Raw genomic sequence first — 16,612 nt, 5'->3', positions numbered from 1 at the left:
ACCTGGTTTAATGCTTGTTATTGTTGTACAGCTTTTTTAACCCACAAGTTACAATGATTTTTCCTTGCTTCTGTAATCAAGCAGCCCCCGATTTCTCAAACTCCCTTTTCTTCGAACTAATTTTTCTTGCCCTTGGAGGCTCGAGTCGGATCGGGATTTCATTGTTGTAGTGAAATTATTATGTAGAAAGCTTTCGTGAACAATTTTTGTACAAGCAAGTTAATAACCAAAGACATCTCCAAAGCAAGAGAAAGATAGGCGCTTATGTATTAAAAGTTAACTCGGCCTCAGCGAAGAAAAGTGAGATTGTTCCAAATGATAAGGCAGTTTACGGTTGATTTGTAGCCCCATTAAAATAGGGAAATTAAAGAACTGGCAGGGTCATGTTGCAGAGTCATGTCCCAGCCACAAGCAGAAGCGACAAAATCGTAACACGTACACACGCAAATTTGCAGGGTATGTTGCAGCGAAGTGTGCCATCATGACACAATGGAACGTTTCGCTGCAGCACGCCCCTGATACATTTCCTTGCCTGGATACATACTGTGGTATTGACCCTGGAACAGTATGCCACACCAAGTCCTTCGTGTGTCAAGACCTTTATACGTTCAATGTGCTACATTCTGATTATGAACCAAATTAAAAGCAAAAAAACAAATAGAAACAAAATTAAATCATGTTCTCTGGAACCAGACTATAATTTCGTCGTAGCAATAAAGGTTTGGAATTTTGATAGCCAATTTATGAAAGAATAACTTTATTTCAGTGAATCAACTCTTTTGTCAGATTCTTGGTAACGAAAACTAATTTAAAACTAAAAAAAGTTCATATTTATTGCATTTAAGAAAAAGGAAATTTCATAAATTACCTAATTAACAGTCATTGACTGAGAAAACCAGGCAATTTTACAAAAAACCGAAAGATGGGGGTCGGCCAATTTGCTTCATACTAACACGATAAATAGGTTAGGTGGACTTATGAATAAATATACTAAACTTGGCTCCTCAATCGTTTTTGTATAGGAGATATGAGGTCCACTATTTATCACCCCCATCAGGGCCTAGATTTACCAGTAAATTTGACCCAAATTTGAAAACCACTATAAACTACAAAATTAAACGAACGGAATTTTTATTTTCTGTGTGGCATAAACAGATATAGAACTACTTGTAAAAATCCAGAAATGTACGAAATAATTACAGGTAAGTCTACACCGTTCACGTTTTGAACACCTACTTTTTACATTTTCGAATGAGCAAGATTTTGCCCATTTTCGAGTTCCCGTAGAACACACAACTATAACTGCAGAAATCATTGAATACCACAGATAAGTGCTCTTACCTTTCCTCTATCATAAACAGCAATAATCTTTTTGGGCCATTGAAACAGCAAGATTTTAGAGCACCTCAATGTAGTTCATGTAGGCGATATCGTCTTCAACAACACACGAAGCAACCAATGTGTTTTTAAACCACTCCTCGAGTCCACTTTGAGTTTTTCCGAGGTTAAATAAATGCAATTGACTGAATTCCTTCCGAAATATATCTCAACCCGTCGATTATTCGTTAAACAGTGAAGAAAACGTGAAAAACACGAAAATAACAGAGCGACGCCATTTTGAATTTGACAACTCCCAGGGGCCTGGAATCCAGCTTTTCTCCAGGAGGGTAGGGTGGGTGACATTTTTATTGTAAATACCTTCAACAAGCGTTTCACAATGCAATACAATACAAAAATGTATTTTTTATTATTATTTTACGTTAACTTCCTTACGATAATGCTTGTAATAACAACAGTTGCATACCCAATAACCCCGCCGTACAAAACTGAAGAACAAACAAAGCTTATTACCGTAATTCCGCCCTTTTAGATTGCTTTCATTTAGTTAACTGCTCCTACATAAATACTTTGATCGATCTTTTCGTAGACTGCAGTCAAAGTAAATGAACAAGCATGAAGTAAGGGCAATCGACAATTATGCTACGTTTTTACCGGCGCAAATTTAATAATTAGAATTTAACTTTGACTGACTGAAGCTTAAATAATTCTACAGTCAAAACGTGCTCTTTATCAGACCTAATCAAGCAATTTATATCGTATATTTATCCCAAAAGGTTGGGACAGTCCGTTCAGTATTAATTAAAATTAGTTTAGTTTGTTTAAATTGGTTTTCCACCTCAGCTCATCTGTTTATGAGTAAATCGCATAAAAATAAAGTATTGCAAGAAAAGTACCCCCCCCCCCCCAAAAAAAAAAAAAAAATCATCACTTTTAATTTGCTTTGACTGCTTGATCTTTTATGTACACGATAAAAAGCACTGCCGTTCTGCTCCATTTTCAATTTTTCATGTTGTTGATATTAAACGCATGCGCTCGAAGAAGGTGGTCTTCGACCGTCCATTTTATTTACTGATCTGTAACGTTAGAGAAAGTCATTCCTTGGAACAACTGCAGGTTTTTACGAGATGTTCGATTGGTCTCACATAGGAGTCCTTTCGGGCAATGGACCCATCAATCTCTATTCCATAGAGGTCACAAAGTTCTTTTAACTGTGCAATCTTAAACTTTGACTTTAACATGCCACGTTTAACTAGACCACAGATATCCTGACCTTTATATTCGATTGGATGTCGCAGGTCGACCTCTTCGTACACTGCTGTCTGCAATTCTTGCAGATGTTTCTCTGCCTCCCAGGCTTCAAGATCATTCTCATCGATATTTTCAGCTTCTTCAATTAGCGCGGTGGGTGCTTTATTCTGACGCTGCGCTGCTGCCAGTCTTGAGAAATAACTGCTTATTTGTTTGGCAGTTCGCCATTCTTCTGGAGCAAAGCGAAGTTTGCCATCACCGTCCCTTGCAATTCTCATTTCTTTTGCCACCTTTGTTGGATCTTCTTTGTTCCCTATATCAAATAAAACATATCGTAATGACATAGTACAAACACAGTCATTTACAGTGTGATAAAAAAGAAGGTCACGGTAGTATTGTAAAGTCGTCGGCCTTCAGTGAGTGTGAGCAGCTGACAAAACGTCAAAAAGCAATTGATCTTTCTTTCACTTAAATAAACTTTTAAATAGTGTTGAAAAGATAGGAAAAGCAGGATAATTAGGGGGTTTAGGAATAAGGGATAATTCACCAAATTATTTTAGGCATTTAATAATTAGATAAGGTATTACAACATAATTTTGCGGGTAATGAAAATCAAAAAAATCAAATCAAAAAAAAAAAAAAAAAGAAGAAGAAAAAAAAAAGCCTCGGTTATTTCATGGTTAATAAAAAATTAAACTGTCCCTTGACAAGAAATGTGCGAGGCGATTTGAACTACTCTATAAATCATGGAACTTTCTTCCTTTTAAGCCCGGAATGAAGTAATCGCTTCAGCTACTCAAGATCGCTGCAAAGATCACTCATTACTGTTAATTGCTAACTAGACATACCTAGTTGTGAACTTATTACCTGTTTCGACCCCTCTATTGAACTTTTCCACTAGAAACGTCTTAACGCCTTCGGTTGCTCTCTGACCCTTTCGTTGGGCTTTCAAAGCCCAACCCTGGAGTGGTTCTTTTCTTGTTGTTACGTGGGTACTTGCTCGTAGGTGCACTGCCTCTCTGGCGACGTGGGACGACTGTATTCCTGTGACCTTTTTCTGCCCACTCTTTCCGTGCCAAGTCGTAAACAGTCTCCCTCTCAGTTACCCTTATATGCCGCCCAGTATCCATGTGTGCATAAAGATCCGCCTGTGTCTGAAATGTGGCCACGCAACCTTCCTCTTCGCACACAAAAATGTCTTGGAAACTGTTAGAAGGCTGCTTTTTTACCATAAGTCCTGGCTTTGACAATGGCGTTAGAGACGTAAGTGGCATGACAATACAGAGATCTGTCGGACCTTGGAGGGATAGACCCAATTCATCGTATAGAAACATCTGACCTTCCCCCACAGCATAAGCTTTCCAAGCCCTTATCCCGGAGACAAGAAACTCAAAACTGAACAGAGCGCTAATTCCTTTCCATTCCATCGTTTTAGCCGCCTTTGCTAAATCCACTTCAGCAACTGCGTTCCTACACCCACGTACACCACCGTACGATTCCAAAGCCTCTTTCATGTCAGCTGCTGTGACAACATCGTGCTTTTCGTTTACCCATCTTTGTATGTGACCTTTCATTGGCGCGATCTTTCTATCACATACGTCCTTCCCTGACTGTGGATCTGAGAAGTCATACCTTCGAATGCTGATGCCTGTCCTCTCTCCAATGGACTTCAGCGAAAGAAGCAGCGAGGCGTTATGGTAACATCCAGCATTGTCAGATTTTAGATAAGCCGTCTCTACATCAGGGTGCTCTTGTTTGACTGAAACAAGAAGGTGCTCTAGAATGGATGCCACGGAAAACCAATCCTGTGTGCAGCTGTCAAATATGTGCACAACTGTTTCCACGTTGTATTCGTTCTCATCAGATTTGAGTATAACACAAGCAACATGCCAGCTCTTGCCTCGTTTTCCGTAAAAGTCACTCATTTGCTCTCTATATCGCTGGGGCAGATATTTCATTGCCCAGTCCATCGTTACGAGAACGCTTTTATCGTTGGGTGCACCAAGAGCGTCTTCCTTGGCTTGCTCTTGGTTCACAGTGCGAAGCATATGGGCTTTCCAACTAGCGATTGCATGCACGGCATGAGCCATATCAAACTTGACTTGACTTTGCTGTAGGTCGGTAAGAGTCAGGTTTGGAGAATTGATCTTGTTTGTGATGTCAGATAAAACTTCATCTAGTTGACAGCATGAGATACAAGATGTATCATGAGTGTGATCACATTGATGGGCGAAGACGTCGTTTTGAGGGTCGCTAAGACTGTACCTAGTGCAGTGGTCTGCACATCTTTCATCGGGTCCGACGTGGCTCTTAAAGTCCGTTTTGAGGTAGCGCTTGGCTTCTTTCAAGATACCCTTCGCCTCTTTTCCCCATATCGGGGAGGCACCACCTTCTTCAAGTGTGGTAACTACACTATGGAGAATTTCGAATGCTTGTGCCCCTTCCGTTAAGAAATAATCTAATCCCTGTAGCGACTTCTGCGTTGACGCAGCACACACTTCGATGATCCTATATAGTGTTCTTTCGCTGGCTGGCTCAAACACTGTTTCTTGACAATAAGCAATGTATTGCTTGATTATTCTTGAGGGCACCATTGTTCTTATCACATTTGGAATGGTGATTTTCTCACCAGAGTCAAGCTTCAGCACCTTAGTTCCGTACGCTACGTCCTGTAAAAAGTTTGGTCTTGCAATAAAGTTGACGAAGTGGCTTGTTTTGGCTGGATCAAGGCGTGTCCTTTTAATAGGTACTGGTACCACTGGTTGACCTGGTCCTTTTTCAGTAGCATGGCTGCGGGCTTGATCTATTTGCCAATTACTTAGACCAGGAATCATCTCTCTGAGCTCCTTCTTTGAAAAATGCTTAGCAAACATCGACAGAATTTGCAATCGAGTTTGACGACTTTCCGCTTCATTATATACCCCCAGCAAAATTGACAGTTCGACTTTGCTTACTTCTTTTCTGTCGTCATATTTGCCGTTTTCGTCCCGGTCTGAAGAATACTTCAGTGCATCAAATACTTTCTCTTCTTGATCTGGTGCAATGGTTGTCAAAACAGCACTGAGAACTTGACGGACTTTCCGCAAATAGTAGGCTTTTTGTGTACTTGATATACTTTCCCAATTCGAATTGAGTGTCGATGCTATCGGACTAACCCTTCCATCTGATATATTTCCTACTGCTTCATTTAAGACTGCGCGTCTTTCATGCTGACGCTGTTCTTCATCGATCCAAAAACTGACATCTTCATCGTCTCCTTCATTGTCGGCAACAGTACTGTCCAATGTGTATTCAAACTCGGAGGGGTTAGGAAATGACAAGTTAATGTTCTCTTCAAAGTCCAAATCATTTGAGTCGAACACACTATATACCTTTACCGGAGTCTCGTCTTTCTTCACTGTACTGCCTTCATTTCTAGCGTTCTCTTCTTTACCCTGGATAGACACGAATAAATAAATGTAATATTCAATAGAAAGTATAAACAGTGTGCGCGGCGCGCGTTACTAGAAAACGTTTTATACGGGGAGGCACCACGCCCTGAAATCCAACCCCTTACCCTAGCGGGAAGCAAGGGTGGCGCAGTGGTGAGAGCACTCGCCTCCCACCAATGTGGCCCGGGTTCGATTCCGGCCCGGTACCATATGTGGGTTGAGTTTGTTGTTGGTTCTCGTCCTTGCTCCGAGGGTTTTTCTCCGGGTTCTCCGGTTTTCCTCCCTCCACAAAAACCAACACTTCCAAATTCCAATTCGATCTGGAATCAGTGGGATCAAGAAGAGCCACCTAGTGGAAGATCCCACTGTAAATTCCCATTTTTTTTATTTTTTATTTTATTTATATAACATTTTGAAAGAAAAGGCACCTCTTTCGTAAACCTTTTTATTGAAAAAATGTACCCGTTCTATATACCTACATGACATGACATATAATTAAAACAGGGAGTTTTCGTGTCATTTTCATATAGCGCATAGTAAATACAGCCAGTTGCGTATGTTCGAAATATTTTATAAAAGGCAAATTTTAATGCCTTAACGTCAGATTTCCCTACCCTTTCAGACTTTTCAGGCGGAGTCTCGCCGTATAGGTCTTAACAGGAAGTACCCCCATTCCCCCGGGGACTGAACGCTCGATTTTATTCTTTTCCTTATTTAGTCTTCAAAGTCTAAATCAGTTGATATGAAACTTCTATACTAAACTACAAAACTAGAAAACGTTTTATACGGGGAGGCACCGCGCCCTGAAATCCAACCTCTTACCCTTTTATATACCGTTTTGAAAGAAAAGGCACCTCTTTCGTAAACCTTTTATTGAAAAACGTACCCGTTCTATATACCTACATGACATGACATATAATAAAAACCGGGAGTTTTCGTGTCATTTTCATACAGCGCTTAGTAAATTAAAATGATACAGCCAGTTGCGTCAGTTCGAAATATTTTATAAAAGGCAAATTTTAATGCCTTAACGTCAGATTTCCCTACCCTTTCAGACCTTCGGGCGGAGCCTCGCCGTATAGGTCTTAACAGGAAGTACCCCCATTCCCCCGGGGACAAGACGCTCGATTTAATTCATTTCCTTATTTACTCTTTAAAGTCTTAATCAGTAGAGATGAAACTACCATTAACCTTTATTGAAAACTCATTCTTCCTTAGAGCACTGCCTTCATTTTCATCGTTCTCCACTTTACCCTGAAAGAAACGAATAGCAATGTAATATTCAGATTATTTTAACTATTTACGCGTGCAGTTCGGCATCGAATGCACTCTTATCCATAAATACTCTGCTGTTTTTTGCAAGTGAAGAATTATAAAGGATTAGGTATGAAGGGCGTGGCATTTTCGATCGCCGGCAACTAAAATATTAGTAGTGTAAGAGTCATTGTCGACGAGACCTCCCAAACAACTCTAGATGTTACTTACCAAGCTTTAGGAAAAAATGTAAAACATGCGCACATTGACACAGCATTTTTTGCTTCTGTTGGCGAGGAAGAAACCTGGAGGCTTGTGTTACTAAAAGGGGAATAATTACCCACTCCTCTATTCTGACTGAGGGAGGGAAGCAGCAAAACCCACCCTGACCACAAATTAATTCAGTTAAAGGCTAAGTGGATAGCCGAGGAGCTTCGCTTTTATGTTTGGCAAAATCTATTTATATTGCCGAGTGCTATCAAACTTTATATATTATGCAGGGGAATTAGCGATGTCATTTTAATTCAAAATATTCACCTTGGTCTCTTCATCACTTTTTGAATGGCCTTTTCGGCATGTGTTACATAGGGCTGAAACAAGAAAGATGTAAAGGTATTGATAAGGTTTTCTGAAAAACACGACGGCAAGCTAAACGTGTTGGTTTCAATTGGAATGCTACACTTTCCACACTGTAATTAGCAAAGATTTTCAAACTGATAAACAGCTAAATATGGAAACACACTAAAAGAATGAAATAATTAGCACGAATATAATAATAGTATTCATTATTTCTCTTGTGAATCTTTCATGAAAAATCCAACATGTGAAAAGCTGTACTAAATAATAATTTTATTGTACTGTTGTACTTACCGGAACCGATTGGCACTGAAACATGATACACCTCATAGATTTCCTCTGACACCTGCTTGTTTACCCGACGAGGATTTTTCAATTTTTTCGCTTCGCCTCTATGAGATGGGTAACAGCAACTGGATGACAACTTTTGGTAATGTGTTGTCAGTTCGTATCGGTGCTTTGGACACACGGTAATCCTTCCTCTCTCTTCCTTTGACAGGGAATGTAATCCAGCGCGATTGAGAATAACTTCACTCTCTGTGATCTGTGTACCAACACCACGGCTTCCACTGACACCCAATTTAGTTAGATATTCGGTTAAATCCTTGCTACATGCTTCTAAAGGAATTACATGAAGCTCGGTTGGAGCGTATGGTGTTGCACCGCACACACTGTTTTCATTTGAGAATGAGCAACTCATTTTCCATCGTACATTATATTTCAAGCCGGCTATGTAGATAACATCGCAAAACCTGGTGCCTGTATGACGCGTTGATATATGCATAAAAAAAAATGTACACGGTATATATAAAGGCCGAAACAGTACTGTCTCAGTTAAATATAAATATATGTATTTATTTAACCGGCTTTATCAATATAAAATAAGTAGCTGTAAAAAAATATAATTGGCACTGGAGAATCTGCAGAGCAGACGGATGGATTGATGGACAGAAAAAAAAAACAAAAAAACAAAAAGGCAACATATACTTTATTCAAACTCGTTCGTAATTTTATTATTTTATTAAAATATATTTTTTAATTGCTGTCATAGTATAAAACTAAATAAACAAGCTACTACCTTTGTAAATAGCATAAACATTGATTCGGCCCAATGCTAGCCCCTCTAACCCACCTGTGATACACCTGTTGAAACAATCACCCACCCTACCCTCCTTGGGAAAAGCTGAATTCCAGGCCCCTGCGAGTTGTCAAATTCAAAATGGCGTCGCTCTGTTATTTTCGTGTTTTCCACGTTTTCTTCACTGTTTAATGAATTATCGACGGGTTGAGATATATTTCGGAAGGAATTCAGTCAATTGCATTTATTTAACCTCGGAAAAACTCAAAGTGGACTCGAGGAGTGGTTTAAAAACACATTGGTTGCTTCGTGTGTTGTTGAAGACGATATCGCCTACATGAACTACATTGAGGTGCTCTAAAATCTTGCTGTTTCAATGGCCCAAAAAGATTATTGCTGTTTATGATAGAGGAAAGGTAAGAGCACTTATCTGTGGTATTCAATGATTTCTGCAGTTATAGTTGTGTGTTCTACGGGAACTCGAAAATGGGCAAAATCTTGCTCATTCGAAAATGTAAAAAGTAGGTGTTCAAAACGTAAACGGTGTAGACTTACCTGTAATTATTTCGTACATTTCTGGATTTTTACAAGTAGTTCTATATCTGTTTATGCCACACAGAAAATAAAAATTCCGTTCGTTTAATTTTGTAGTTTATAGTGGTTTTCAAATTTGGGTCAAATTTACTGGTAAATCTAGGCCCTGATGGGGTGATAAATAGTGGACCTCATATCTCCTATACAAAAACGGTCGAGGAGCCAAGTTTAGTATATTTATTCATAAGTCCACCTAACCTATTTATCGTGTTAGTATGAAGCAAATCGGCCGACCCCCATCTTTGACTGCCTGCCTGGATTTCTCAGTCAGTGACTGTTAAATAACCTAAGCTTGGCACACCGGGATAGAATTGTATTTAAAATAGACCGTTTAAATCAGCCAACCTGTTTTACTATTGCGTACCTGTTGTTTTATTTGCATTTCAGTGTCAATTTCTCTATACGAAAATGTGTTCTAAGCTAAAACGCATTATTTCCAGTATCAACAAAGATACAAGGGTTCTTTTCATTCGGGTGTTTTTATTTGTATGTTACATGTACGTTGGGGCGTTTGTGTTCATGACGATTGAACGGGAGCCAACGAAGAGGCAGAGTGAAGAAAATAAAATAGATATGGAAATTTTGAGGAACATTACTATGACGGAGTACAATATGACAGAAGACCAGTTTACCAAGCTTGTCGACGCACTGAAGCCGTTGTCTTGTTCCAATTTGCCGGACTGGAGCTACGAACATGCAACCAGTTTTACAGTTCAGCTTTTGACTACAATAGGTTTGTATTTAGTAATTTTAGTAAAGTGTTGAGTACTTTAGTAAAACCATAAATATTGATATTTACAAAGCTGAGTAAATATCCACACTTCTGTTTTTATCTGTAAGCGCCAATAACATTTAATTCATATCGGAAAATTACTGAAATGTATGATTCTGCTTACATCTGCAAACAACAAAAATTTATTTTGAAAAACAAACAATAACAAACCTTCTATGATGGCGATAGAGTTCGACATTTTTAGATGGTGACGTCTAATTAATATTCAGAACACGTGCGAATAGTTGACTATCGCTCATACAAAACGAGGGCGAGAAATTTAATTGTTTTAGAAGAAACTCTAAAGGATTGCATTCCAAAAACCGCGATTTTATGTAAAAACATCAACAAGAAAAATTGTCCCTTTAAAGAGTTGCGATCGTGTTCTATCGGCGAATAGAAAACAATAGGAAAAGCAATCCGATTCGCGGATTTCCAATAGAACACAACTGAGTTTCTACTAAAATTCGATAGAACGTCGAATAACGCAAAGGGCATTTGATGCTAAATAAAAGTCATCCTTTAATGTTTTTTTTTCGCCTCGGTGAAGGCTGTTGAGGTATCGTGTAATATTTGACTCGAGTCTTTGCAATCAGTGATCAATCATCAGTGAGTTACATTAAATGTTTACGAAAGCTAGTGAAAGATGGTGCAGGATTTCATCTGTAAAGGAGATTTGTGATATTGTTTATGGTTTATTGATAAGCATAATGCCAGCTGCTGTAACTTGTTGAAACGTCTACCGTTTTCTTAGGAAGTTTTTATAGTAAGTTTATAGTAATAAAAGTCAAAGTTGGCAATATAAGCTATCCGAATCTGTGTCGAAAATGTTTTGTTGCCTCGATGTTGAAAAATACAATAATACAAACCCCAAGCCATAGGGAAGAAAATAGTTACGTCACGTGACTCTAATAAATATAATCGTCTGCCTTAAAATGCAGCATAATTAATTCTCTAAAAATAATGTTAAAGTAAGCAGTTATTCAGGCTCTAAACGAAGCACGAGACTCAGAGACTTAACAGCTGAGGCTTTTGAGTTAATTGTGCTGCAGTTCTACTTTGTGTTTCGTGCATATATAAAAGTCACCGTTTTCGATTTTATTCGTTTTATTGAAGCACCAACCAATTTCCGTTTTCACCATTTATTTAAACTTCAACCCGGGGTGAAAGCAGCAATGAAAAAACGATAACCGAAAAAGAAAATCCACACAGAACTACAACACCTTCATATAAACAGTGAGGCGAATTGTGTAAAATACACTCAATGGTGACACTTCACATGATATAGATTACGTTTTTGTAACGCCATCGTGTTAGTCTAAAGTCGGGATATTTTTGATCGGCAGTACCAAGCTTAGTGCGCCGGTAATGACCTTGGGCAGCAGAGAGACGAAAAACAGTGGGACATTGAAGTTTCACAGTAAAATGTTTTTCTTATTTCTCATTGGCAATAGCTCACCACGTGATTAATAATAATAATAATGAAAGCTTTATTTAAACTGAAGAGACCGATCAGCGACGTCCAGAGAGGAAGACGCTGGTACAAACCGGTGATCAGTATATAAAAATGTATAAATTACACGATAAAAAAAACGACAATACAATAAAAACAATATAAAAGAAAAGAAAATCTAAACGCTACAATTATGATCAGTCTTCTCTAAATCGGTGGTCTTTTGGGAGGTCATTTCATTCCTTGGCAGCAGCGTACATGAATGTGGACTGGTCCATAGCAGTTTTAGTTCTAGGGAGATGAAGTTCTCTGTTGTCTCTCAAGACCTTGCCACGGAGGTCGGATCTTAATACGAAGTAGCCTTGTAGTTGCCTGGGACAGTTATAATCCTTCACGATTCTGAAAACTAACTGAAGACGCATATAACGCCGCCTATTGGATAAGGTTAACAAACCGAGCTTTTCTCTCATAAGAATTGTGTACACGTATAGTGATTTGTTTTTAAAACTATTCTCATCGCCTTATTTTGCAGTCTCTCTAGAAAATCAGATTTCTTTTTGCTGCATAAACCCCAAACAGTGCACCCGTAGTTTAAAATGATTCGCAAATACCTGCCTACTAATGAAAGTCTGCATTGCCGTCTGACATTTGTTTTACTGCAAATAATGCTCTGCTCATGCGTAATTGTGTCCACTTCTGTCAAAAACCCCGATAGTTTGTTTTGCAATAGGCTAAAATCAATTTGACAAAAACAAAACAAAACAAAACGACAAGGCAAGGCAAGGCAAACGAACAATAAAAAAAAAGCAGCAACAATAAAAAAAGAAACAAGAAAAAGAAACTTACTGTATTCCGGCAACATTTGAAAAAGAGAAAATTGGATGACGACCAGCTCGTATCATCAAAGGGGATTCATGCACCTGTAATGAGAAAGATTTAGCAAGGCAGCGTGCTTCTCGCTTCCCGAAAATAATTCAGTGTAAACAAAAACCCAGTGATCGAATGATAAAACAATTTAAACTTACTCGGATTATGGCAAAATATTATTGTTTGTCAGTGTCTGTTCGCCACACGCAAATCACGATATTTTTCTCAATTTCGTCTAATAATTGTTAATTACTTTTTCCTCGAAGGTTATGGTAACATCACACCTCGAACCGCAGCCGGACAAATAGTCACCATAGTCTATGCCCTGTTTGGAATACCCTTAACCCTATCCAGACCGGGGGGGGGGGGGGGGCGGAAAGTGCCCGCGCCGACTTTGAACGCTTATAACTTTTTTAATATTCAACCAAACGCTGCCAAACTTTGAGACTTTATCTAAAATTTATCTGGGAATAATTTGGTAGGGTAGGTTGTTGTGTCAGGAACTTGACGTCACCATGGCAACGGCATTTTGACAGGCATGTTTTCCCAAATTTGTAATTTTCCTGTTTCTATTCATGAAAAATAACTTTAAAGCAATTATTTTCATCTGTTTACGGGTTTTAAGCACATTTTTATTGGTTTTGAGTATTTTCCAGTAATTTTGGGCGGTTTTCTGACGTTTTGAAAAAATTCGAAATCCAAGATGGCGGATCCAAGATGGCGGCTGTTTTGACATTATGATGTCATTGTCACGTGATGTGACGTCATCATCCCACGTGACATATAGCAAAAGATAGATTTTGGGACATACTATATATCCTGTAAGTTTCATTGTGATTGCTTAAATATTCTGGAAGTTACGGAGGGGGGGCGGAATCCGCCCCCCCCTCCCCCCCCCGGTCTGAAAAGACCAAAAAAAGCCCGGTCTGAATAGGGTTAACACTCCTGACTTTAAAATCCATCGGTGGAGGATGCAACAAGCTGGTAAAATGCATCATCACTATGATTGAAAACTGTTTCCGCGGAAAGCAGCCTGAGATAAAGAACATTGAGCTTAAGGCTCTCATTGCCAACGTCTTCCTCTTAGTGGCTCTAATCCTAACTTCAGCCATAATGTCTTCCTACGAAAACCCGTGGAGCATACGTGAAGGTATATACGTATGGTTCATCACCCTGACCACAGTAGGTTTTGGAGATTTTGTTCCAAAAATTATGATGAGAGGGGGCCAACCCAACGCTCTTATTCTCCCTGGATTATGCTTCATGTCTGGGGTTGTGGATGCGTTGGTGGAGTATGTAAACAAAGCTGATGTAAGGATTCTTCGTTGCCGGGGTGCAGCGTGCCTTTGCCGTAACAACTCGACTCATTCATCTCCTGGCGACAACGTGATTGAAACAGCTGACACCCAGGATCCCTCATGTAATAATTCAGGATCTGAGGCGGCTACAACACAACAAGATGCGTTGGTGGAGTATCCTAACAAAGCTGATGTCAGGGTCTCTCGTTGCCGTGGTGAAGCGTGCCTTTGCTGTAACAAAACGAATCCCTCATCGGATGGCGACAACATGGTTGAAACTGATGACACCCAGGATCGCTCATGTATTAACTTGAATCCAGGAATTGAGGCGGCTACCACACAGCAAGACGCTCTAAATTCATATGATACAACGCTGTAAATAACTGCTTAAAAATGATAACATTATGTAAAAAACCTGCAGGCTGCGAAAAGTGATAAATTTTCCAAATTTTCGACTTTCCTTTTTGTAAAAAGTTTCAAGTTTGCAGTCACAGTTCAATATATATGCACACGCTGTTAAAAATCATAAATTCCCTTGTGTTCTGTAAAATAATTTACTGTTCGGTTGTTTGGGCTTATACTTCAAAAAAGAATATTACTCGGTCAGTACAATCAGTGCAGCATATTGCGTCATGGATCTATTAAGACCCATTCTCTGGAGAAATTTTTAAATTTTAGATTTGTGACTTTGATAGGTTTACTTACTTCTATTGTACATAGTCTCTTTTTATCGATTTGTATTTCATTAAGACTGAAAAACCATTTTATGGATGTATCTAATAAAGGTATTAATAAATACTTATTTATAACTATCAAAAACCTGCTGCTGTGGAAACGTCAAACTCAGTGGTTACGTTCACTAGCTAGCGTCAAAATGTTTCCAGTGGCTAGAGTTTTACGAAAAGTTGCCTCTACTACAAATTTGAAGCACGCTATAAAGCTGCCCCGAATAGGGTTAATGCAAAACTAAATTAAAGCAGGATCGATATTTTTTATTGTTATGTGCTTTCAAATTGTAATTATGAGTTTTGTAATTTTGTCGCATGCTAAATTAATATTAAATTTTATACAAAATCTTTAAAATCCGTGAGCAGGCTGTCTGTGTAAAAACAAAATGTTATGTGGATTATCATACAATAAAGAGACGTTTGCTAAAAAAATAATAATCATGATAATAATAAAGAGTTTTTGCATTACAAAAACAATATTTGCTCTTCTTTGCAAAATGAGGACTAAGATATAAAGACTAAGATACAAAATAAAGCTATAATGAAAAAGCTATGATATAATATGCAATAAAAACGACCTTCTGAAAATGTTCATACTGAGTGGGTGTCACACAGAACTCCCGACACAGAAAATGACTACAAGTTTGGAAAGAAATGCTGGCATATGTAAAGGGACAGTGTCACGAAAAGTATTCTACGTTTTTAGGGTAAACTTTGCCCGGGGGGGGGGGTACTCCCTATAATGGCCTATACGGGGAGGCTCCGCCCGAAAGGGGTACCTTTTTCAGGTTTCAGGTATATAAAAGGGTAGGGATTTCACGAGGTTAAGTATACGGAAGGGTATGGAAATCTGTCATTTGGCTATTTGAAAGGGCCTTTAATTAAAATATTTCGAACGGACGCAATTTACGGTTGTATTATTTTAATTTATTAAGCGCTACATAAAAATGACAAGAAAACGTCCTATTTCAAGTCCACGCCATGTCTCTCAGGTATATGAAAGGGGTACCTTTTTTCAGTTAAAGGTATACGAAAGGGGTACAATTTCTGTGAAAAATGGTATATAAAAGGGTAAGGGGTTAGAACTTGGGGCAGAGCCTCCCCGTATAAAACTTTTTTGAGTAGAGCCCCCGGGAAACTTTGCTAGAACTGTGAGGGTATACTCGCTGTAATAGAGCGGTTTTCACTTGAGTGTCGAAAATAATTCGCGTTTGCTTTGGTTTTGCATTGCTACGCGTTGTGATTGGTTTAAAAATCTCGCGCCACTTTCTCAGCCAATCAGAAGTAAAACCAAAACCAATCATGACGCGCTCGCGCACGTTTTCCCGCGCTTTGTGCCAGCTACATGTATTTGCTTCGAGTTTTGATTGGTTCACTGGATTGTCTGTGTCCTTTGTGATTGGCCAGAGTAATTACTTTGGTTTTGGTTTTACGACACTAAATTGAAAAATGCTCTAATAGAAAGGCATATACTTATTCTCCAAGATGGTCAGTTAATAAACCTCATTCAATGAATTTCATGTGACTTTCTTCCAACAGTAAAGGTGGATTTCCACTGACGCGTAAATATTTACGTACGTAAAACGTGCGTAAAAAAAGATACGTAGGCAAATTTCCACTGTCGCGTAAAAAGTAATAAAAAGCGTTTCCTTTTTACGCGCGTTGAACGTGCGTTAATGCCCGCCATACTGAATTATCAAGTTGATGAATAGAGTGCGTGATTGTCGGCCATATTGGAGAAGTGAAACAATAAGTTGTTTTTCCTTTGGGAAAAAATCATTAACATTTTTATGCAAATATCTTGTTGTTTGATTCTTCCAACATGGCTGCCATGAAAACACTTTGTACCAAACGCTAGAAAAAGAAATGCGTGAATATGACCAAGAGGCACTTTATAAATACTTCCGAAATACACCATCAAGTAAAAGAGGATTTGAGGCGACCTTCCCGGATTCCCGGTTCAAAGTGTACG

General features: G+C 38.8%; 2 protein-coding genes across 2 annotated transcripts; one reads left to right on the top strand and one right to left on the bottom strand.

Moving 5' to 3' along the window:
• Positions 1–1,997: 1,997 nt before the first annotated feature.
• Positions 1,998–8,550, bottom strand: LOC144659204 (uncharacterized). The gene is made up of 6 exons (XM_078519639.1): positions 8,145–8,550; positions 7,812–7,864; positions 7,212–7,274; positions 3,819–6,023; positions 3,457–3,655; positions 1,998–2,902 (listed from the first exon to the last, which is right to left on the bottom strand). Exons 1-6 carry the CDS (start codon positions 8,548–8,550, stop codon positions 2,433–2,435), a joined length of 3,396 nt encoding a protein of 1,131 aa, XP_078375765.1. The 3' UTR covers positions 1,998–2,432.
• A 1,471-nt stretch (positions 8,551–10,021) lies between these two features.
• Positions 10,022–14,619, top strand: LOC144659203 (two pore potassium channel protein sup-9-like). The gene is made up of 3 exons (XM_078519638.1): positions 10,022–10,255; positions 12,881–12,955; positions 13,549–14,619. Exons 1-3 carry the CDS (start codon positions 10,042–10,044, stop codon positions 14,289–14,291), a joined length of 1,032 nt encoding a protein of 343 aa, XP_078375764.1. The 5' UTR covers positions 10,022–10,041; the 3' UTR covers positions 14,292–14,619.
• Positions 14,620–16,612: the final 1,993 nt, after the last annotated feature.

The sequence above is a fragment of the Oculina patagonica genome, chromosome 7, assembly GCF_052425735.1.
Source record: "Oculina patagonica isolate OP01 chromosome 7, crgOcupat, whole genome shotgun sequence".
NCBI lineage: Eukaryota > Metazoa > Cnidaria > Anthozoa > Scleractinia > Oculinidae > Oculina > Oculina patagonica.
The sequence above is the reverse complement of the archived record's forward strand: the minus strand, read 5'-3'. Positions and strand labels throughout refer to the sequence as shown.

Excerpts from the sequence above, each read along its gene's own strand:
- LOC144659204 (XM_078519639.1), bottom strand. The coding sequence starts at position 8,550 with ATGAGTTGCTCATTCTCAAATGAAAACAGTGTGTGCGGTGCAACACCA. Across the intron at positions 7,275-7,811 it reads AAAGTGATGAAGAGACCAAG|GGTAAAGTGGAGAACGATGA; the intron begins GTGAATATTTTG and ends CGTTTCTTTCAG. Across the intron at positions 2,903-3,456 it reads CAATAGAGGGGTCGAAACAG|GGAACAAAGAAGATCCAACA; the intron begins GTAATAAGTTCA and ends TATTTGATATAG.
- LOC144659203 (XM_078519638.1), top strand. The coding sequence starts at position 10,042 with ATGACGATTGAACGGGAGCCAACGAAGAGGCAGAGTGAAGAAAATAAA. Across the intron at positions 10,256-12,880 it reads TCAGCTTTTGACTACAATAG|GTTATGGTAACATCACACCT; the intron begins GTTTGTATTTAG and ends TTTTCCTCGAAG. Across the intron at positions 12,956-13,548 it reads TGCCCTGTTTGGAATACCCT|GGTTAACACTCCTGACTTTA; the intron begins TAACCCTATCCA and ends CGGTCTGAATAG.